At 54.9% G+C, this 22,606-nt stretch overlaps 3 protein-coding genes and 1 long non-coding RNA gene across 4 annotated transcripts in view; 2 read left to right on the top strand and 2 right to left on the bottom strand.

Annotated features, from left to right (window-relative positions):
* Window positions 1-2,005: 2,005 nt before the first annotated feature.
* LOC139805926 (trafficking regulator of GLUT4 1) lies at window positions 2,006-13,731 on the bottom strand. Its single transcript, XM_071764920.1, has 3 exons — window positions 13,261-13,731; window positions 6,776-6,908; window positions 2,006-6,228 (listed from the first exon to the last, which is right to left on the bottom strand). The coding sequence occupies exons 1-3, from the start codon at window positions 13,666-13,668 to the stop codon at window positions 6,221-6,223; spliced, it is 549 nt and encodes a 182-aa protein (XP_071621021.1). The 5' UTR covers window positions 13,669-13,731; the 3' UTR covers window positions 2,006-6,220.
* Window positions 3,429-12,286, top strand: LOC139805930 (uncharacterized). The gene is made up of 4 exons (XR_011730053.1): window positions 3,429-3,548; window positions 8,080-8,222; window positions 10,064-10,215; window positions 11,959-12,286. It is a non-coding gene; the product is annotated as an uncharacterized lncRNA (long non-coding RNA).
* A 2,569-nt stretch (window positions 13,732-16,300) lies between the features above and the next one.
* Window positions 16,301-17,161, bottom strand: BHLHA9 (basic helix-loop-helix family member a9). The gene has a single exon (XM_071765697.1). The coding sequence runs from the start codon at window positions 17,159-17,161 to the stop codon at window positions 16,301-16,303; it is 861 nt and encodes a 286-aa protein (XP_071621798.1).
* Window positions 17,162-20,744: 3,583 nt separating this feature from the next.
* The window catches only part of ABR (ABR activator of RhoGEF and GTPase), a 37,757-nt gene continuing 35,895 nt past the window's right edge, over window positions 20,745-22,606 (top strand). The window contains exon 1 of the mRNA XM_071764865.1: window positions 20,745-21,086. Coding sequence (XP_071620966.1) covers window positions 20,768-21,086 — 319 coding nt within the window. The 5' untranslated portion in view covers window positions 20,745-20,767. The remainder of the gene's footprint in view (window positions 21,087-22,606) is intronic.

The raw sequence follows: 22,606 nt of genomic DNA on the forward strand, positions 1-22,606 counted from the left end.
TCTAGAAAACTTAATTACTGTTAATTGAGCATTTTCTGAGATGCACATGAGCTCTGTTTTTCATGAGTTCACAAACATTTTAATCTGGGTCCTCTTTGGCTTTGAGTACCTTGGGGGGGAGGGGTAGGGTTTCCCTATTTATTTCTTTTTTGCTACCAAAAATCCCTACAGCCTGCATCCTCTGAGAGGAAACGACGTTTATTTATCATAACTGTCTGCAGGAGCCCCAGGCAGAGCAAAGCTTTTACTGCATCACATCAGAGGCCAAAAGGTTTGGGGTTGGACCACAGAGATGGTTCTGAGTGCTCTGCTCACCCTGTTACTGCCCAGCTAGGGGGGGGGGAGCAGCCCCAGACCCCCCTGGGGTACCCCTAGCAGTGGGGGCAGCTCAGCCTCCAGCCCTTCCAGAGGGGAGTGACCAGCCCTGCCTTGGAGGGGATCCCACCAGCAGGACACACTCCAAGCTGGGCTGTCAAGCACATTTTTTGCTGAATCATGCTGCGGAGCAGCCAAACTCACTGAGAATTTACATCTGTCTTTTTCCCTTATAGAACGGATGAAAGTGGAAATGCTGTGAGGCCACAACACCTCATTTGTGATCCTGCTGCTGATGGTGGCATCTGCATTTTTTGTGCTTGCTGTGTTTGTGCTGGGAGAGGGAAGGAGCTTGGGAGCTGTGGGACTGCCTGACCTCCAGTAAGTCACAGAGTTTCAGACTGGCTTAGTTTGGAAGGGACCTTAAAGATGATCTAGTTACAACCCCTCTGCCGTGGGCTGGGACACCTCCCACCAGCCCAGGTTGCTCCAAGCCCCATCCAACCTGTCCTTGAACACTTCCAGGGATGAGGCAGCCACAGCTTCCTTGGGAAACCTGGGCCAGGGTCTCAGCACATGGAAGAATTCCTTCCTAATGTCTAACCTGAATCTACCATCTTCTAACTTAAAACCATCACCCCCCCATCCTATCTCTCCCTTGTCAGAAGTCCCTCCCCAGCTTTTCTGTAGCTCCTTCAGATACTGGAAGGTGCTCCAAGGGCTCCCTCAAGCCTTCTCTTCTTCGTGCTGAACAACCCCAACTCTCTCAGAGCTGCTCGAGCCCTTGGATCACCTTCTTGGCCTCCTCTGGACTTCCTCTTCCTACCCTGAAGTCTGGACAGCTTGAGTGTACTGCTACAGAGGAGAGAGCTCTGTAAGACAACAAATTCATCTCTGACTTGGCAAGTCTTCTCTGCAGGGTTGGAAGCATTGTCATTCACTGCTGGAGGATGCCAGCAATGTGCAGCCAGGTGACAGGGTTCAGCTGAATGAGGTGGTTGTACAATTCCTCTTCTTCAGTACAGATCAGTTGCTTTGACCAGTGTGCAGTTACACAGACACACACTGGTACTGACCCACAGTGACACACAGCCCACAGCTTTCCAGTCTGGTTGGAAAAATTCCTCTTGGGAAAAGCCTAAAGCCAAGGGTTTTGGGAGTGGCTGCATTTTCAAACCTTGTCTTAAGAAATTTTTTACAAGGCCTTGTTTCCCAGGAGCAGGTTGCCTTTAGGCTTTTTGAGTGGAGACCACATATTGCTATTAATTCTTGAAATCTAGGAGTTTGATCAATAATTCTGGCTTTTGAGCAGATTTGCCATTTGCTCTCTTTGACTTGGTCAAACTGCAGTGGTGGGGCTGGCAAAGAGCAGCAGTTCACAGGAGCTGCTCCCCATCCCACCCGTGGGTGCTGCAAGCAAGAGGGATTTCTCCTGCTCCCCTGTGGCTGGGGATGTCCCATAGCTCTGCTTCCTGAGGAGCTCAGTGCCACTTGCCTGCAGCTCAAGGCTGATCTGCCTGGGCCATTCTCTGCTCTGACTTGTGCTGTTTTCTTCTGCCTTTTCCTCATATATTTGCAACCCACTGCACCCAAAATACCAGGTGATCTGCTTGCTCTTGGGGTGTGAATTAAAGGAGTAGTTTGGATATTATTTTTTTTTTCTCATTTAGACAGAAGAAACAGGTTCAACTTTGACCATGCATGTTACATTTTAATTTTTTTTTTCTCATGCCAAGAAATACAAAGAAAGTATATAGGATATACCATATCATCCTGCAGAAAAAGAAACATTCATCAGCAAAGAGAAGCGCCCAGCTGGGATTCTTGGTGTGTTCATGCTGTGTGGGAACCACGCTCTTCCAGTTTGGCTTCAAAACAGGAGAAGCCAATGCATGGAGGGGGTTGTGGCAGTGGGGGGGGATGGACCCTGCACTTCCAGGGAAAGGATCATCTCCTGGGCACCATCTGGCAAGGGCACCTGCTCCAAAGTGGCAACAGAGCTCCCTTGGTGAATCCTGCACACATTCCCTTCCTGATGTTTCTTATCCTGGATAGGTATTTATAGGTTTGAGTTTTGCTACCTACCGGTGTCAGCAAATGCTTGACAAATATCCCCACTTTGAAAAGGCTGCTCCCACCTCCCCACCCCCTTGGCTTGTGCCCAAGCATGGGAGTTTTCAGTCCAAGCCTAACTGTCGTGGTCAAAAACTGAAGGATGAACACTGAAATTAAATCTAAAATTCTTTCAGCCTGACTGTGCAGCCTGGGCTGTGGGATAAAGTATCCGAGTGATAGGGCAAGACTGGGGGAATCGGAGGTGGGGGATAAAAAAACAACAAAAAATAAGTAATGGGACCAGCCCAGTGCATGCATTTCTGCAGCCTCTCCCTGGCCTCAGACCGAATGGAAACCAAGTTTTCATTTTCTATAAAAAGGCAGGTGCTGCTTCTCTTGTCTGCATGGAGAAGTCTGTGTTTGGAAGTTCAGCTGCTGCAGTGTTGTGTGCCAGGGTCAGAGCCTTAGAGCAGCAGGTTCCCTCCCTCTGGACAACCCCTTTCAGCACAGCCCAGTGATGGCATCTCCTTGCCAATGAGACTTGTCCGGGGCTAAAGGAATGGCAGAGGACGGGAGGGAAGAGCCTGTGAGACATGTACATTGCTCTAGGGGGAGACATGCTGAGGGGAAAGCTCCTTAAACTGGCAAAGATGGGGACAGGGAACTGGAACCAGCAAAAGCAAACCCATCATCAACACAGCAAACTCTGAAATCAAATAATTTTTCCCTTTCTTTCCTCCATTTGGTCTCCTCTGCAGGCACCCAGGCAGGTACCACCCAGCATGTCACGGTGACCAACTGACTCCACGAGACCTTTCCTGACCTTCAGACATCACATCCTACAAGAAGCTGGTGTGAAACCAAGCCAGCTCAGCCCCAGCAAATTCATTATTCAGCTTAAGCCTTTGATCTTACATTGCTGCACCCAGAAAGGGCTCTTTGGTGCTGCCCTGCAGAGCCCTGGCTCTCCCCCAAGGATAGCAATGCCAGAGAGGTGCCATCAGCCATGTGCTCTACTCATAGACTCTTCCCAAGCTGTGCAAACCATGTATTTATATCCCACCAAGACCTCACACTTGTCGATCGTCACTCCTACTTGAACTTACATTTAGAGAAGTTTCCCACCTTCTCCATCTCTTCAGCAAGCCATCCTCCTACCAGCTCAGCTTCACTGTCAGGTAAGGCTGGATTGTCACAGCATCTCTCACCCCTCCTTCACCAGGGGGTAGAAATTGGCCAGATCAGAAATCCCTGAGGATTTCAGGGTTGGGAATGTAGAAAACTCAGTTTGGACGCGTGTGCTGTGAGGAGGCTGCAGCTGTGACATGATTAACAGGTGGGGCTGGAGAGGGAAAGGCTTTTCATGGCATACTTTTTGTGATTGCCCTCCTGTGGGGTAAAAACAAAGTTCCTAAAATGGCTGGGGATGGAAGGAACCTTAAAGCTAAGGAGAGGAGTGGTTGGGCCTGCCTGTGGCAGGCAAGATGTGCTTAGGTGGACACTAAAGTCTGCAGGAAATCATGGGGGATTTGTTGGGATGTCATCAACCATAAGGTGAGAGTTTGAATCTCCAAGGGCAGGTTTGTGATAAGCTGGAGAAGAGGTCCTGAGGGCCACCTTGGCAGCGGGTGGGGGGGAGCTCAGTGGCCCCTGTTTGCTGAAGCTCACAAAAAATTAATTGCAAAAGAAAAGTTGCAAATTTGGTCCATTTTAGAAGCCAGCGGTTTGTAACAAAGCGCTGGCAGAGGATTGGATGGGAATGGAGCCCAATAAAGTGCTGTAGTGATGTGCTATTGCTCTGAGTCCCTGGAATCCCTTTTAATGTGGAGGAAAACATTAACAGCGTGTCATGAGGATTTGGCTTTCTTCCCCTCTGGATGTAAATAACATCTAGCAAAAGAAAACACTTTAAAGAGGGGCCATCAAACAAGTGACAAGAGAATTTTCCCAGCAATACCCATTAGTTACTGCAGAGTAACTCCAGCCTGGATCTCCAGGGCACCCCTGCCCTGTGCTACCCCCCTGCCTGCCCACACATCTTCCAGAGGAGCTGTTGGTGCCATGCGGTTATCAGGTTGTGACGTTCCTGATGGTGTGCAGTAGGTTCTCCATGTAGACAAGCCCTTGGAAGCACTGGGTCTAAGATATTTTTTGCAAGAGGTGGGTTGTAGGGAGCAGAAGTGCCCTTGAAACACCCTGTTTTCCAAGCACCAGGCTCTCAGCTGGAGGCAACAGCAAGGCTGAGGAGCGTGGCTCTTGACCCTGTATTTGTACCCACAAAGTTTTGATAAAAGAGGGAGGCTCAGCCAACACGGAGCCAATGGATATGGCCAGAAGCCATCTACAAAGCCTGGCTAAAATAACAGGCGATGAAACTTTGCATAGTCTGGGTGGCTGGGTAGAGAACCAATCCCAGTGACAACCTTGGCAAGGATGATGGGAGTGAGGGGAGGGAAGAGGGGCTGGAGGGAGCGTGTTGGGATGAGATCCCACAGGGAACAGCTGAGGAGCCATTTGTTGTGGAAGACGTGGCAGGGCATGGGGTACCTACAGGCAGACCAGAAGGAGCAAAGTCTGTTTTCTTGTTATGTTAAATAGAAACACTACAAAATAATACTATTTGTGGAACTGACCCCAGCCAGCTCCAGAGATGCTGGAGATGTTCAGAGATGCAGAAGAGTGTGTGAGGGGTGCAGGGGTCTTACAGTCCTCTGTGCCTCTGAAAATCTCCTGGAAGGTCCTACCTACACTGAAGCCCAAAAACATTGGGGAGATGATGAGTACTGGCAGTAGTGGAGTCTGGATCATGCTGAAGCTTTTGTGTGATGGATGTAACATGACATAAATGTGTAAATTGGGTAGAATGGGTTCTCCCTGCCTTGGTACTGCTGCTACAGATTAACCAGGCTCTTTTCTCAGTGCCATGAGTATTAACCACACTTGGAGTGCACAGAGAGAGAAACGTGTGGGTTCAGAAAAAAAAGCATTATTTATCCTTCCATTAAAACCCCCCCCATGGGATCAGGGTGAGGAGGAGCCTGGCATTCTCATGCAGCAACATCCTGCTCTGCCAGCTTTGAGATCTGCCCTAAGTGATAAAAGAGCTCATAGGAACAGACATGGAGAACATTCCCAAAGGCATGCAAATGGTCATTGTCTCTTTTTTTTTTTTTTTTTTCATCAAAAATACAAAAGCACCCACCACATCCTCCAGCTTTTGCTGCTGCGTTTCATCGGGAGCAGAGCCGTGGTCCTGCTGCAGCTCTGCTCTCCCTCCTCCTCCACGGAACAGCTCTCAGCTCCTGATGGCAGTTTGAGCTTTGTTTTTTGTTTTTTTTTTTATGTTGTGGTTTGTTTTTGTTTTGTTTTTTTGTAGAGACAGAATTTGATGATTTAAAAACCAACAACCTAAAAAAATTCAGTGACTTGTGCCAAAATTCTTAGGAGGATTCCTCCAAATGTCCCGTTCTCGCCTGAAGTTTTTCTTTTTAAAATAAGCTTCGCACTTGAAACTCTCTCCTCCTCTTGTACTTTAGTGGTCTCCCCACTCCGTGAGTTTTCCTGGAGGGGAATGAGGTAGTGGTTTCCCCCTTCTCCTCTCTGCTCAGTGTCTGATGTTCATTCCCATTCCTTCTCACAATTTTTTTTTTTTATCCCATCACTTGTACAAACTCATTTCCAAGAGGCGGTGAAGTAGAAGCATGCGTTCCTCCTGACGGCACTCCAGAGCAGGCTGTCTAGGGCTGCCCACCTACACTGTGACAATTTTTTGTTGCAAGGCTGAAAGTAAAAACCCCAAAAGGAAAGTTGTCGTCCTCCTCTTCGAGGTATTTGCATGCTAAAACGTCTTCTAGGAAACTGTAAAATAAAGAGAGTCTCAGGGTAGGTTCCAGTGGTCACAGATGTTTCCCTTATGCATTTTTTTTTTTTGGTGTTTGTGAAGTTTGCCTGAGCTGCATGCTGCTCAGGCTGGTTTTGGCCACTAGGTTTGGTTTTGAGAGGTTCCCCAAGCATTTTGGGCTTGTATTTCTGGGCAGGTTGATTTGCTTGGACCCTTTGGTTTTTTACCCCACTATGCTCTTCTAAACCCACCAGAGTCTTTTCCAAGGCAAGGAAGGGGGCAAGGGGGACCTTGTATGCTCACCATTGTGTGATGGGACAGCACAGGGAGGACTTTCTGGTGGGGCCATTTGAACAGCATGTGTTGCTCTTGCTAGGAGCCTGTTCTCCATGGTGTGTGCATCTGGTGATGGTCAAACCAGCCTGGACCATACAGGTGCTTAGTGCCCTACCACCTGCCCTGGGGTGGTGGGCAGGCCAGTCCTATACACTGGGCTGGAGAAAGGGACTGTGTGAGGCTCCTGCTCTAGCTGGGCTGGGAAAAAGAGAAGGAGGTGTTTGTTACCTGTGACGCTGAGTGAAATGTAGATGATGATGATGATGGTCCCCAGGATGATGGACACAATGCTGAGCAGCCTGGCCATGCGGCCGAGTCGCCGGGCTCCGTCGATGTCCCCTTGCTGACCACTGTTCCTTGACTGGAAGGAAAACCAAAAAGAGGCTTTTGAGAATGGCCACAGCTCTGAGGCAGCTTTCTGGCTGTATCCCCCTCTAATGAGAGCTGCTATGGCAGCAGGGCTGGCTCTGCCATCCTGGGCTCCTGCAGGAGGAGGGCACATGGGTGTCCCCTGCAAGCCCACAGCTTTGCCAGCCCATGGTCCTGCTAAACTGATGTGTCTGGAGCAGCTACAGGACAGTGTTCCCTAGGGTAGCACTGCCCTTCTGGAGCCTGCCTGCAGGAATGCCATCCTCCCTCCATCCTCTTCTGCAAATTTCTGCGTTAGGGAGCGATGTGTGTTGGGAGTTTAACTGCTACTGACAAACCTACACAAAAAAACCCCAAACATTGACATTCCTACAGCAGGATGTGGCCTCTCTGTTGGCTGCTGGAGTTGAATATGTGGGTGAGAAGAGACTTGGATAAAGTGGGCACTACCCCCTGGCTTTCATCTCCTGGTGGGAAGTGCTCTGGGGCTCCTGCATTATCCTAAATTTCTACACCAATATAGATGGGTTCTGCCCACCCACCTCCCTTTTCAAGTGCAGTGGATTCCTGCTCCTGTGTGTGCTGCAGAGAGGGAAGGAACAGTCCATCCACCTTCTCTATTCTGCTGCTTGTTTCATTGTGCTTTCCCCTGCTGCTCTATTGATTTCATGGAGCAGCTCCATGAAAGGTTTCCTCTACTCTGGAACTAAAAGCAGGAGTTGTCAGGCTGATGGAAGGCACTAGTAGGTGCCAGGAAATTATTGTGTGTGGATTCATTAAGGCATAATGAGAGATCCCTGGGAGCTGGAGCTAAAAATAACTTGCCTGGGGCTGATGTTGGTGGGCACTGGTGTCTCAACAGGAGGCTTTTGGTGGGATAAACCCCAGTGATCTTTGTCTTTGGGACCAAGTGGCAACCCAGAGGGGATGGAGAACACAACTTGGAACTTCCCTTGGAAACTTTCTTTTTCACTGCTTGCTCAAGGCTGGCCACCCATGGGCTTGGCCAGAGATCCAGACTCTGGAGGCATCTCAGGGGGGGTTGGGTTTAGTGCAGCTTGCCCAAGGTGCCCCCATCATTGAGCATGGGCTCACCAAGACCTTGCCTGGGGCCTGACAGGGCAGTGAGGGTGATGCTGTGACCTGTCTCCTCTGTGCTCCAGCTCCCCTACAGCCCTGTGCTCAGCAATGTGCTGATCTGGGCAAGAGGAGCCTCCGCTGATGCCAACCCCACACAGCAACCTGAGGACCAAGTGCAACCCCTCAGCTAAAAGCACAATACCCAGAAGCATCAGAAACCATCAGGGTAAGTGATTAAATAAGGAACAATCTTGTTTCTTGCTCTTGTAGTTGGCAAACAGTTGGTTCCCCAGTGAAAAATAAATTAAAAAAAAAAATTAAGTGAGGCAGAAGCATTCCTGCTGGGAGAGGAGCCCACGGTGCTCCCCAGCCTGCTGGAACCAGTGTGCTGACCTGCCTGGGCTGAGGGAGGTCCTGGCACTCAGCAGAAGGGCAGCTGTGTGGTACCAGGGCAAGGTTATTCTGGTGAAATTACTCACTGTGCGTCAGCATTCGCTGGGGGGGGAGGCAGGAGCCCCTCCATCTGCAAACTGGGAGCTCCCGGGGTGGGAAGAGGCAGACGGGCTGTGACTGGCACAGCTCTTCCAAAAGAAAAGCCTTCCTGAATTCATGCAGAGCCCTTCTGGCTCCTGTGAAACCCATCAGGAAGGGCTTTTGGGGGGGAAGGAAAATGGATAAGGAGTTTTAAGGTAAGTGGGTGACATCGTCACCTGGTTGGGAAGGGATTGGGGTGAGGGGAACGGGAAGCGGGGGAGGAGGGAGCCCACACCCTTATCCAGTGGAGGATATGGGCAAAACTCCCCTCAACTTCCCTAGAGATGGGGGTTTATAGCTATTTTAACTGCCTTGAAGGAATGGGTCTTTCTTTAAGGATGCTTTTAATTATCTAACATTTTTTTACATGGGTTAAAGGCTTCTACCCCCACCCTATCCCTCTCCAGCATCTCCCTGCAGCACCGTACACTGTGCTGGCTCCTCCCTTTGGAGTGTGGCTGCTAAAGCTGGGGAGACTCTGAGCTAAAGGAATAAATATGCCAGTTAGAAAGAGTTTAAAGGTGGAAGAGTATTAAATCAATCCCATCTTCCTTTCAAAAAAATGTCTATCTCAGAAATATAAACCGCACTGGAAAGCGGGTCCCCTCTCAAATGTTTTTAAGAGGGAAAAAAAAAAATTAAGAGTCAGGAGGCCTAGCAGAGCTCCAGCACTAACTGTAAAACACCGCTGAGAATTCAGATGAACAAATAACTGATGTTACTGCCCTATTTCCCATTCCTTCTGCTTTAATACTGCTGCCCTCTTGGCAGCACCATGACCAGAAGTGCCCCAGCCCGGGCTGTGTGCTGGCTGCTGTTCTGTAGTGCTCAGGTGGGTAAAATGTAGCTCTGAAGGTTTCCATTTGAGTTTGTATCACTAAATAAATACTGTGTAGGAGCCACAAACAGGCAGCTGCTTCCACTGCATCCCTGCAAATGTCCTGCTGCATTCCTCTGCCACCTTGATAACAATGTCCCCACCGCTGACACCAAGAGGGCTCAAGACCTCGTTCTTCTGGTCCTGACAGCACGTTTGACAAACAAGATCTAAAATCGATGGGATGCAGCCAAGAGCCTCTTTTCATTACAGAACAGGAGGTGACAAAATGAAGCCTCATGGGCTGGTGGCTGGAGATGGGAAGGATGCAGCAGGATCCCTGCCCTGCTCCCTCACAGCTTCCAGCATTTGGGGTTTATCTTTTTAGGCTCAGATTTCTGTAACAAGTGTATTATTTTAGCAGGGTGCGGGTTAGATTGCAGTGAAACCTGCAGTTTTTGCTGTTTTCTAGGGAAAACTGAGGCTAACAAATTTGATCTATTTATCACTACAGCTTCTGGAAGAGTTTACTGCTCATTTATCCTGAACAATTATAAAAAAATATCTCAGCACTGGCTTGGGGTCTTTCACAAGCATTTGTTACTGTACATGTATTATTCATTGGTGTGGAACAGTTTGATTATCTCTTTCTAGTATCACTAATCCTGTGTTTTGCTTTCCACATGAAAACATGAACATCTTGTTTATTAATCAAGATTCACTGAGGCAGAACATCTCAGCAAGGCTGGAGGGCGGCAGGGGAGTGAGGCCCTGGGTGGGCGCCAAGGGACTCAGGATCACAGCTGAGCAGTGAGGAAAGCTGCAGGACCCTACAAGAAGGGCTGTACCACAGCACCCACGGGGCCAGGTAAGTCTGGGTGATCCAGATCTGGGTGATGTCCAAAGGACATATTCATCTTAAACTTTTCAGTGTGTTTCCTGTCCAAATTACGGTTCAGGAGAGGTTTCCCCCACCCTACTAGATTACCCAAGTTATACTGTTGCAAATTAAGGCAATTACTTTTCTGTGCTAGTCCCAGGGATGGAGAAGAAGATGGATTGTCACCTCCTCTTCCCTGCAGCCTCTCCCTATTTATGAACCAGCTTTGGATGCACTCTGCTGCCTTCCACCAGCTACTCAGAATAAATCATTCATCCTTGACACTTGCGTTTTGTTGAAGAAAACATCCTGAGAGAGGTATAAGTCAGCATAAGTCTGAGATAGATGACTGTGGCATTTAAAATGAGTAAGGATAGTCTGACTTCTCCCACATCTTTAAGGGATGACAGGACCTATTTTGGATACCAGATGCTGTGCAGAATTGCCCTTGGCCCGTTACTATATGCTGGTTCTGGCTGGATTTATGTTTGTTTTTCACTTTACTTCATTAATTTGTAGTTCTGTGTGCTGGCAAGTGACCTCTCTGCTTCTTCCCCTGCTATGGCTGCCCTTTGGTAGGCAGGGATCAGACAACAGCAGTTTGGTGATGTGTGTGGTACCCAGCCCTGCCCTCTTCTGGGATGGGTCCCACAGGGCCGCGTTGTTCTTGTGTCCATCAGCCCTGATCTCTCTGGCTCAGGGAGGGACCTGAACACCTCAGTGCAGCCAGATCCTCACTTGGTCAAGAAAACACATCCAAGGGTCAGTGCAGGAGCCTCCAGGTAACTTGTGGAAACAAGACCAGTGTTTTCAGGAACATCCTGGGGGCTAGAGCAGATTTTTTTTGCCCCCCTCCTCTGGCCATCGGCCCTACTGGGAACTGAGAACAGCTTTTGAAAAAATGATTTATGAGACATTTAAACCCAAAAGCATTCACTTTCCTCTCCGTTTGCTGCTTATTACCCAGAAAAAAGCTTTCATGTGCAAAAAGCATTTACTTAAGGAAAAATACAATGGCAGAGCTAAAGGCATGTCAGCACATTGTGGAAAGGGCCCCTCCTACTCCCCCAGGCACCAAGAATTGATGAAAACCTGGTTCCTGCTCAGATTTGTGCATGATCAGGCAGTCCTGGGTTTTATTCTCTGGAGCCTAGGGGGGCACTGTGGACTAAATTCCTCCCTGGTGTAAGCAGGTAAAACATCAGCTGATGCCCAGGAAACTGTTCCTGCTGGCAGGAGGATCCAGCCAGATGTTCCAAGGTCAGCATGGAGCAAAGATCATTCCTCATCCTGCTCCTCTGGTGCTGTGCAGGGGTCCCTGGCTGGCAGGGTGGTGAGGGGTGGTGGTGATGATAGAGCCATGGCCAGGACTAGAAAGGTCCATGATAAAATCGACTGTCCCAGGGGGCAGGGAGCGCAGAGATGACTGTGAAGGAGCCAGAGGATGTGTGCTCATGTCCCGTGTGTGCTAGAAACCTTGTCCTGGAGAACAAGCCCAGCTGAGTGCACCTCCTGAGGTCTGGGGTCCAGCATCCCCTTCCCCAGCCCTGGCTGAGCTCTCGTTAATGCCGCCGAGGGCCTTGGAAGCAGAGGAAAGCCAAATAGTCTCACTGCTTTCCTAGTCCTGCCTCCCGTTGTGTTTAATTCAGTAAATACACACCAGTGCCTCGCTGTCTAGCAGCACTTACTGGCTCCTGCTCTATTTTCACTGCTTACTCTTCTACTCCACAGGGCCTATGCAGCCCAAGGCACATCCCTGGCGCGCTGGAGGCTCTAACGCCTGCGAGGGAGGAGAGAGTGTGAGAATCTATTTTGCATGAAGGCTAATGTGGTTGGAAAATCCTCGTGAGAGCCCTTGTTTATTACCGTGGATATGCACTACCCAGCTGCTTTCCCTCTCAGTGCAGAGCAAAGCCAAGCAGGGCTGACATCCCCCAGTGCTGCCCGAGCAGCCTCTGCCACACAACTGCACCACGCAGATGACAGCTGGCCCTGGCAGAACTGATGATTCCTCCTCAAAATGGAAACTGGTCTTTCCAGAGAGAGCTTTCTGTGACAAGAGCCAGTGTGTGCCTTTCAGTTGTTGGTGTATTTTGGGGAAGGGCTGGGCTGCTGGTGCCCCCTCGGTGTATTTCTGTGTGGTAAGCAGGTAATTGCTTTCCCTGAGCCGATTTTCAGAGAAAAGATTTGCCTCTGTCACAAAACAAAGGCAGAAAAGGTGCCAGTGGGGGGGCTGTAAAGCTGTGGGGTGTCCAGGGTGGGGTTAGGGGATGGCTTTACTTGCAGGGTTGTGTTGGTTGAGCCACCTGTGCTGGAGATGGGCGGGAGGCTGCCCGGCTTTGTTCTTCCCTGTTCTGGTGTTGGTGGATTTGCTGGGGTGGGGGGGGTGTTTAATGGAGAAAAATTGCTTCTCCAGAGCCTCTTAAGAGAGCTGCAGGTGCGGCCCCCGACCCTTTGAAGTGTCCGAGGAGGGGACCCAGCCCCCTGGCAGAGGCTCCCCGGTGCTGCAGGGCTGGGCTGGGCTGCTCGGAGGGGGATCCCTCGTCCTTGCTTTGCTTCGCTGCTCCCTTCCTGGGGAAGCCCGCCCAGTCAGTCGCTCCGGATCGCTGCCTGGAGGCAGGAACCGGGCTTCCCAGGGCCCCCGGATTTCCCGGAGCCCTTCCCTTGATGCTCCCGGATCACACCCCCAAATCCCGGGCCGCTCTTTTCCATCCCGCCGCCTCCCCTCCAAGTACCGCCGGCTCGGGGACCCCCTGCCCGCACCCCTTCTCCGGGGGAAGAGTCCCGCGGGACTCAAGCAGCGGGCACAGCCCCGCCGAGCTCCTCCGCGCTCCCGGCTGGGCTGCGGGAGCTCCTCCCAGCACCGTCCCTCCCGGTACCCGCCGCACCCCTCCGGTTCCCGGTGGCTGCCGGTGCAGCACCGTGGACAGCTCCGGGGCGGCTCCGCTCCGACCGTCGAGGGCGGCGGCGGCGGAGGGAACCGGAGGGAACCGGGGGAAGAATACCCGGCACAGGGTGGGTCCCCGCACTCACCATGATGGAGAAGACGAGAGCCACGACGTTGATGGGCCAGACGGGGCAGAAGCAGGAGAAGATGGCGAGTATCAGGTAGTCCCGCGGGCGGCCCTGCTCCGGTGCCGCCGTGCTGGTGGCCGTGGAGGAAGCTCTGCCCAGGCTGAGCCGGGACGGCGACAACGGAGCCACCTCCAGATGCCCGACCGACACCGATTTGTAGGCGAGCCCGTGCCCATTGCGCTCCGCCTCGCCGGGCAGCGCGGCCGTGAAGGATTTGGAGCCCCGGAGGCCCTTCTCCTCCCGGCCCTCCGTCGCCGCCAGCAGCTTTTCCGTCTCCTGGAGGCGGGTGGGCAGCACCGTGCCCGAGCCGGAGCCCGAGCCGGTGCCTGAGCCCGCGGGCGCGGTGCCGCCGCCGCTGCTCTCCATGGCCCGGCGGAGCGGGCTCCCCGCTCCCCCCGCCGCCGCCGCTCTGCGCTGGGGTCCCGCCGCCCCGCGGGAGGCCGTGCCGGAGGAGGGGCCAGCCCGGTTCGGCCCCCGGGGCAGGATCGGGGCCGTGGACCGCCCCCGGGATGTCCCCGTCCCCCACCCCCACCACACTCTGCCTCGCCCCCCTCACGGCGCGGTACAGGCGGAGCCGCCCGCCCCCTCCCCTCCCCGGGGATGCTGGCGGGGTGGAGCGGTAGGAAAGCCGGGGTGTCCCCTGTCGTCTCCAGCCCAGCCATTCCCGAGGTTCTCTCCCGCCCCATGGAGCCCCCCGTGCTCTTCCTGGGGTCTCCCACGGGCTCTGCTCGGCTGCAGCGGTACGTGAGAGCCCAGCCCTTAACGAGCTCGGTGGGTGCCTGCAGCCGGGAGGGGTGGCGGGGGCAGCTTATGCTGGGTGCCAGCACCCACCCACAGTCCTGCTGTCCCTGCGTCTCTCCTGGCTGAAACCTTTCCCCAGGCAGGTGGGTGACACAGGCCAGGCCCCGGGTGCTGTGTGGATGCCTTCTGGTCCCCTTGGCTCTGGCTGCTTTGGGAAAACAAAATCTCCAGGTAGAAGGGGAAGAGGAGGCCCTGGGCAGGCTGTGGGGAGATACCAGTTCCGTGACATGTACTGTGTCCCTAAATAGGACCTGCAAGGGAGAAAGGGTGCTGGTGCAGGGGTGAGGGGGTGGACTGTAAAGCAAGTAATAGCAGCCATGGAAGCAGGAGGTGCTGCGAGGGGCAGGAGGGAGGACTCAAAAAAACCCACAGAGCCTGTGGGGTGTTTTCTACCCACTCTCTATTATGCTTTGGTTCCAAATTTGTCAGGGCTTTCCCTAGCAGTGAGTACCATCTGCGGGGCACACACGGTGCTTTATGCCTCTCCCAGAGGTGCCCAAGAAGCCCAAGGACTTCACTGCCAGCTGGGCCCCACTCCCCAGTGCCCAGTGGTACCCAGAACCTGCCAGGCTGCTGCCCCTGCCCTATATTTGTCCCATCCCACATCATCGGGGCAGAATTGGGACCTAAGTTTTATAAATGTGAACCTGAGAGTGATGGGGTGACCCTGCATTGAGGGGGTCTTGTGGGATTATGCCTCTCCCCTTCCCCCTGCCTCTCTGGCCATCTGCTTCTGTCTCGCCTTGACTGAACAACAAAGCTAAAATCGAGGAGATGCAAATTTGGGTGGAGGGAGGGGTTTGTGTCTGGGTCAGGGCTGGGTTTTACCTCAACCTTCTTTGGAGGTCGGTTTTGCTGGGGTCTCCCTCCCTGTGCTGATGGAGCAGAGTAGGGGCACTCGCTGCTCCGGGGGGAGTCAGAGAAGGAAAAGCCCCTGGGTGCAGGGATGCTGTTGGGAAAAGCAAAATTCCTTCTGGGGACGTTGCTGCAGGCCTTCTCCTGGCAGGGGGAACATCTGCTGGAGATTAAAGCCAAGATGCCTCACACCGTCAGCACTTTCAGGAGGCTCCTTTGCTGAGCAGAGAGCTCTCTCTCCTGGCTGCTGCGAGCTTTCCTCTGCTCCTTGCCCAGCTCCCATATCCCAGCAGGGATGGAGAGAGGAGGAGGAGACCCTGGGGAGGGCCTGGCACACCCGAGCAGAGGGTTGAGGTGGTTATTCCAGCATGTGCCCCTCAGGCTGCCCTTGGTGTGTCGGCAGCTGGTGCTGGGGCTCTGCTGGGAGCTCTGGGACAGGAGCAGCAGGGCTGGAGGAGCTCAGCAGGGGCTCAGCTCTGCGGGAATCACGCAGTGTGATTTTACCCTGTCCAAAAATCTGCCGGTTGTCACGTGTGTGGCAGTAAAACCTTGCTTAATTCCTGCAGCAATTCCAGTTTCCTGAGCCCTGAGCAGAATGGAGCCCCTCCAGCTGGTCCGAGCTCTCTGAGCTGGAGGGAAGGGGTAATTTTTTTCAGGTAAAATTCCCTCTCTGTCCCCACTGCTGGGAGCAGCTGGGAGGAGGCTATCGACCGGTCCCACCAGGGTCACTTTGCTGCCATCAGAAGGAAACCTCAAATGGCTGGGTGGGTTTTACAAAAGCTGACATCTGTCTCACCTCCTGTCCGGGCCTCACAAATCTGCTGGGCACAAACGTCTGCACCAATGAGCTTAGCATCAAAAGTCCCAGGGCACCAACCTTTCCTGGCTTCTGCTCCCCTCCTTCGCTGGCGGGAGCCAGAGCCACCAGCCAGCCAGGGGCTTTATCGTGATCCCCACAGCCCATCTGTCCACCCCACACATATTAACAGCCAGTGCCCTGGTGCTGGGTTTTTAAGTCGTGTTTTCTCACAGAGCAAGCAAGAGAGAATAAATAACAGTGACAATCGGCAGCAGTGAGACCTCGCAACATGAAACGCAGAGCTGGAACTTCCAAAGAACTTTTCAGCCTCCCCAGTTTTCCCACAGAGCAAGGACCCACAGCCAGACAGCACCGGGGTCCTGTACAGCACGTCAGGGACTCGCAGCTCTCATCAGCATCACCGCTCAGCCCTGCATCCTGCAGCACTTCTCTCCCACACGCCAGCCCCTTCCCACTCCCCCCCAGTTTGTCCTGCAGATGTGTTACCTCCCCAGCACTGTCTGGCCACCCCAGCCCTGCAGGTCAGTGGATGGGGTGGCACTGCTGGTGTCCCCAGCTCTGGCAATAGCCCAGCTGCCAGGGGATGGCCCCAGGCAGGGGGTCTCGCAAGCTCGGGTATCTCTGCTGGCCTCGAGGCGCAGGGTGCTGGGTGCCACCGGAGCAGCAGGCAGGGCTGGGCAGGCAGTGATCCTCCTCCGGGCTCTCGTAGCGCTGGAGCTGCGTCTCGGGATAAAATCCAGCATAGAAAGGGGACGGAGGGCAGCACTGAGAGTTGGAAGTGCCCACAGAACCGGGCTCCCATGGGAGCTGGGGGCAGCTGGGCTTCATCCCCGGCTCCCGCCCAGGGACCCCGGCCCTGCCCCGGCACTCGGAGTGAGCGCAGGGCCCGCAGCGCCCCGTGCCGTGCAGGGAGAGGGACAGAGCCGTGATCCTGTTGATGGCTCGCCGGAGGGTAGCGATTTTGGAAAGCCTTTTGCCCCCCAGGTCGTGTTTGAGGGCCAGCCGCAGGGCGTTGAAGGCTTGGTTGTAATCCAGGATCCTCTTACGCTCCCTGACATTAGCAGCCATCCTCCTGGCCTTGGAGCGTGCCGGCCTGCTCCTCTTCCTCACCTTCATCTCCTCCGTGTCCCCCACGCTGGTGGCTGCTTCACTTCCCTGGGACACCCACAGATCCTGCCCGTAGAACCTTTGGGGGGCACCCCCCACTTCCAGCTCCTCTTCCGAGCTGTCGGGCTCTGGTGCTGCTCCTTTCCCCATGGCTGCTCCAGACGTGGCTGGGGCGAGGGGGGAGTGGGAGAGGTGCTGGTGCTGCTGTGGTCCTGCCTCCTGGGAGGGGTGGGAGACACTCCTCCAGGGACACAGAGCCGCCTCTAAAAACCCCATGGTAGGGCTCATCACGTGGCCCCCTCCCGACCCCCCTCACCTGCCCACAGGTGTGCTGCCTGGCCAGAGGCACAGGGCCAGCCCTGCCCAGCTTCTGCCTGCAGGGATGCTCCCCAGCACAGTGCTGGGCTGGACTGTGGGTGTTGGGGGGCCCAGAGCTTGCAGAGGGATGCTTGTGCACCCCAGGTTGGGGGAAGCACCTCTATCAAGCACACCTTGAAGTGTTTGCTTCAGTTTCTGCAAAGAGTTTGGTCACTACAAGATTTCCTCGAGGTGCTCTGCCCTCTTCTATGTTAGGCAGGTTGGCAGCTCAGCCTGGGCTGGCTCATCCTTGGGTTTTATACAGTGCCATGGGGCAGAGACACATGGGGCACCACCACCCTGGCACCGGGCCTGGGGGTCTGCTGGCCCATGCTCTCTGGTGCTGCAGCATTTCTTTTATTTCTCTACTAAAACTGAGGCACAGAGTGATGAGGTTGCTGAGGAGAGCAGCAAGTCTTGTGCCTGCATGCAGAAGACAAAAGGGCTCCTGCCCCAGGAACAGGACTGGGGCACCAAGCTGCCTTTGAGACCCTGCCTGAGGGCTGCTCCATGCATGGGTGGGCAGAGGTGAGGTGGGTGCCTGGGCAGGAGCAGCCCCCAGGACCCAGGGGAGGAATGTGGGGGGGCCTGGCACGCCTCTGCCCTGCGGAGCAGGAAGCAGGAATGTGGCAGGGAGGACTGGGGCAGGTGATAAAAGAGCTAAAGTGCTACCTGCCTCCAGAGCCTTCCTGTCCCATCCCAGCATCAGGGAGCCTGGGGGCAGAGCTGTCTGGGCTGGTGCTGATGGGACTGCCAGGCACTTAGTTTGGAGCTGCTGAAAGCAGCTCCTTGTTCTCTGTGTCCACGTGCCAGTGGGACAGAGGGACTTGCCAGGTGTGGTGGGTCCAGAGGCCATGGGGAGGGCCAGGTCTCCATCCTCTGAGCAGCACAAGGCCACCACATGAGTTTGCTCATCATTTCATTAGCAAGCACTTGCTAAATGCCTTCCTGTGCAAGGGGTAATGTGTTGAAAAATGGCCCAGGAGTGGGTCTGACAAATTGTTGGGGTGAGTGCTGTAAAAGCAGAGCCCTGGGAGAATATGCCCCTCTTGATCCATCCCTTCCTATCTGATTTTCCCAGCTCTTGTTTGATCAATAGCCACAATTAGCAGGGGGCTATTTGTCTATTGCCCTTCTCCTCTCTTGGCTCTTTGAAGTTGGAGCTAATTTAGGTGCCTCTGCTCCAGGAACCCAATAAATCAGGAGCCAGAGCCTCAGGGAGAGGGAAGGACCAGACAGGAGGACTTCAAAGGGAGGTGAAGCTTGCAAATATTTTTGAGCCCTCACCTGTTGCTCACCATGGCCCTCTTGTTCTACCCAGCAGCCTTCTGGCCACCCAGTCTTGCTCTGCCCAGGAGCAGATGCTCCTCCAGCCACTGGCCTGCACGGTGACTCAGCTTGGGGGCGAGAGGCTCTTTGGGATGCTTGAACATCAGCAGGATGCGCATGCTGGGCCCACTTGGAGATACACCTGTCCAAATCCCAGCTAAGAAGATAGATTCCTGCCATAGGAATGGTTTCACTGCTGTGGAAGGTCAGGAGGTGCAGCATGGAACTGACTCAGAGGTGGCCAAGCTGGGCACAAAGCTGTGCCCCAACCAGGGGCAGTGAGCAGGCAGCAGCTCTGAGGTTCCCACCGGGCAGGGCAGAGCCTACTGTCCCCATCATCCTGCTCACAGCCCCTGGGAGCTCTCTGGGGAGCACTGAGAGAGGTTCCCAGCATCTCAGCTCTGGGCAGCCCGAGCCCCGCAGGGATCCAGCCCCAGCTCTCGGAAGCAGGCGAGGCCAGACCGTAAATCCCGGGAGCTGGGCTGCCTCCTGTAATTACTGCATCCCGCTGGGCCGTCCCCACCTCGTCCTGGGCACTTCCTACCCAGGTGCCCATTACAGGGTGGGAGGCCAACAGGAACGCCCACCCCGGCCCTGCTCCCTCAGCCCTCCCTGATTTATTGCTGTGCACCGGAGAGATTTATGGGCTGAGATAGGGAACCAGAACTGTGTTGTAAGGGTCTGCCGGGCCTGTCTGCCTGACAGATGATGGAAGAGCTGTAATTATCAGTCGCCATGCATAAATCAGGCCACTCATACCATCCCCATCCTCCTCCACCCCAGCTTCCATGAAGGGGGTTGACCCCCGGGGATACCCCATCTCTCCAGCAAGTGTCACCCTGAAGCTGGGCCACTGCCCAGCATCCTCACAGCTCTCAGGGGTCCTACAGCCCAAAAGTGTGTTTTGGGGGTCTTTACCCCTAACGCTGCAGCTCCTGCAAAGATCCCTGGACTGGCTGCCCCTCTACTTCATCCATCCAGCTCCCCCAAAAGACCTGCTCCTTCCAGGTGAGAAGTATTGGAACCACCTGGGAGCACAGCCCTCACTGGAGATAAAACCCTGATGGAGTGATAAGGGGGAAGCTGGGATGGGCTGGGCTGGCATTCCCAGATCCTGGGAGTGTCCCAGCACCACCCATCCTGCACCAGCAGGCACAGCAGCACCAGAGGGAGACCACAGAGCAGGAACCGGAGTGGGAGCCCACAGTGCCAAGGCAGGAGACCCAGGGGCTGGCGTAGAGGGAGGTGCCCACCACTGGGGTGGGGAAGGAGGTGGGGATTGCTACCACAGTGCCCGGGCCCTGCGGGTAAATAAATCGGGTGTTTTGTTCCTTCTGGGGCACAGCCAGGTGGCACAAGTGTCACGGGCCTGTGAGTCATCCATAGACAGGCATGGAGGAGGCAGGGAAGGGCATGGTGCCTGCAGGCTTCTACCTCTGCCACCCCGCGAGGGCAGAGTGAGTAAAAAAACCCAACTTAGATGGTCCTCCACTGCCCACCACAGGTGTTTGTATTTGCCCCTCCATCTGGTAGGAATGGTCCATCCACTCAGAGGTGGACAAACTGAAAATGAGGATGGCTGGGAGAGGGCAGAGCTCCACAGCCAAGGCCAGGACACGTGGTGGCTGGGGGTGCACAGCAGCTCGGTGGCGCAGGAGCTACCCTGCACCTTCCAGGCTTGGTTGTTCCTGGCTCCGGGAGGGATTTCTTGCAGCGGGTGGGATTTTTGTGTCATTAACTGTGGTTTTGTCAACTGCTCCGGCGCTGCCGGCACAAGGCGCTGCACAGCATCACAGCATCCCCTGCCCCACCACCAGGGAGACCCACAGGAGGGGACGGAGGAAACGGAGGTTGAAACAGCCGGGAATAGAGCATCCATCCATCCATCCATCCATCCATCCATCCATCCATCCATCCATCCATCCATCCATCCATCCATCCCAGCATCCGTCCGTCCGAAGGAGCAGCCCAGCCGGACCCGGTCACGCAGCCGCTCCCCTTCCTGGCCTTCCAGCCAGAGGCAACCGAGGGGCGGTGGCCGGGCTGCTCCCCGCCCCGGCGGGGCCGTGCCGAAGCGGGGCGGGCCGGGGGCGGACCCCGACGTCAGGGCCCGGCGGCGGGGGGCGGAAGGCGGCGGTGAAGAGGGGGTGGGGGGGAAACTTCGGGCCGTGGGCAGGGGCCGAGGGGAGGGGAGGGATGGCGGCGGGCGAGGCGGCCCGGGAGGACTTCGCTCGGCACTGGGAGGCGGAATTCCCGGGGGAACCGGCCCCCCGCATGGAGCTGGGCTCGGTGCGGGCGATGGAGCGGGAGCTGGAGCGCTGCCGCCGCCACCTCCGCCGGCTGCAGCGGGCGCTGGCCGAGGAGCGCTTCAAGGTGGGCTACCTGGAGGCGGCCCTGGCCCGAGCCCCCCTCCCTCCGCCGCCCCCAGTCGCCCCCCGCCCGCCGCCCAGCCCCGGCAGCTCCCTGGAGGGCGGCAGCGGCGGCAGCTCGGATGTGGAGGACGCCTCCTCGGCAGGTGGGTGCCGCGGGGGACCCCGGGGACAAGGCGGTCCCCAGCCCCTGTGCCAGCCCCGGTTCACGGTCAAGGGCATCCCGGGCCGCCGCGTGGCAGCGAGCACCCCCAGCCCTCGTGCTCTCCGTCCTACCCGCGACACAGTCAAGGGCATCCCGGGCCACGCCGTCCCCAAGGCATTCCGCTGCTGAGGCCACCCAACCCTCTTGTGCCGTCCCTCCAAGCTGTCCCTATCGCATCACTGAGACCACTCCGAGCCCTTGTGCCATCCCCATCAAACAGCGAGTGCCACCCCCGGCCCCTGTGCTGTCCCGATCCTCCCACTAAGGCCACCCCAAGCCCTGTCCCACTTCCAAGGCCGTCCTGTGCCTGGGCCCCCTTCCCCCAGCATGCAAGGAGGGGGGGGGGGCGGCTCTTGGTAAAATGCCACTGGCTCAGGAGCCACCTCTGGGGCTGGGAAACTGTGGGAGAGTCACTTCCTCCAGGTGTGATCTGGCTCAGGAGGACACCTCTGCTTGGGTGACACCCTTGGGGAGATCCCCAAGTCCTGGAACTGCTGAAGCAGAAGCTTGCTGAGGTGACGAGGTGTCCTGGGGCGTTTTGCTGGGTGGATTGAGGACAATGTTATTTTGCAAGTGACTGTTTGGTGGCACTGAAGGCGCAGCCAGCGTGCACTGTCACCCATTGTGATGTCCTACTTCCAGCAGCCTGGAAGTTGTTACTCCATTAGCTTTAATCCCGGTTCAAACACAGTCCTGACAGTTAGGGAATGTCACTTTTCATGTGGCTAATTCAGCAGCTGACTTAATTTTGTTCTTGATTGTTTGGGGTGGTGCTTTTCCCCTGAGGCTCTATCCTGCTGGTTTGAGATTGCCTCTGATGTTCAACTGTGCTTAATATTAAGCATCATTTCTATCTATTGCTTTAGGCTGCAGGGCTGGGGAACAGCTCAGTTTCCCTTTCACCTTCCCAAGCTGTCTGGAGGTGAAATGTCCAAAGTACATGGCTGCTCTTGATGTTGTAACCCTCCTGCCCTGGGTGTCTGGGCCTCTCCCCGATTGATGGGGACTGGTTGTGGGAGCCTGCAGTGAGGACCAAGGGGATTCTGTGTTTTGCCTTCCAAGGGCCAACCCAAGCTCTTCTCCAGCTCCCTGACAACGTGCACTGGTTTTAACTTTTTGTTTCTTTGTTTGGCTTTTTAACTTTTGGAGAGATGCTCAGCAAACGATGGGGCTTGAGTGTGTTGAAGTGACCAAGAGCAAATCCTTCAGATTTATCCCTGAATCCTGTATTTTTATTTAAGGTTTTTTTATTATTTCTGTTTATGCTCTGGAAAGTTTCTGAACATCCAGGACTGTGCAAGGCTGTTCTCAGCCTGGGGGTATTGTTTAAGAGACTTCCCTCTAGTACCACATAAACCCCTGGCTGTCCTGGCTTCATTATGTGTTGGGGTCCTCCAGCTCCATGGCTTGACCAAGACCTTTGCAGCACATCGGGGTGAGTTTTTTGGGCAAGATTTTGAA

The sequence above is a fragment of the Heliangelus exortis genome, chromosome 21 (assembly GCF_036169615.1).
Source record: "Heliangelus exortis chromosome 21, bHelExo1.hap1, whole genome shotgun sequence".
In the NCBI taxonomy this organism is placed as follows: domain Eukaryota; kingdom Metazoa; phylum Chordata; class Aves; order Apodiformes; family Trochilidae; genus Heliangelus; species Heliangelus exortis.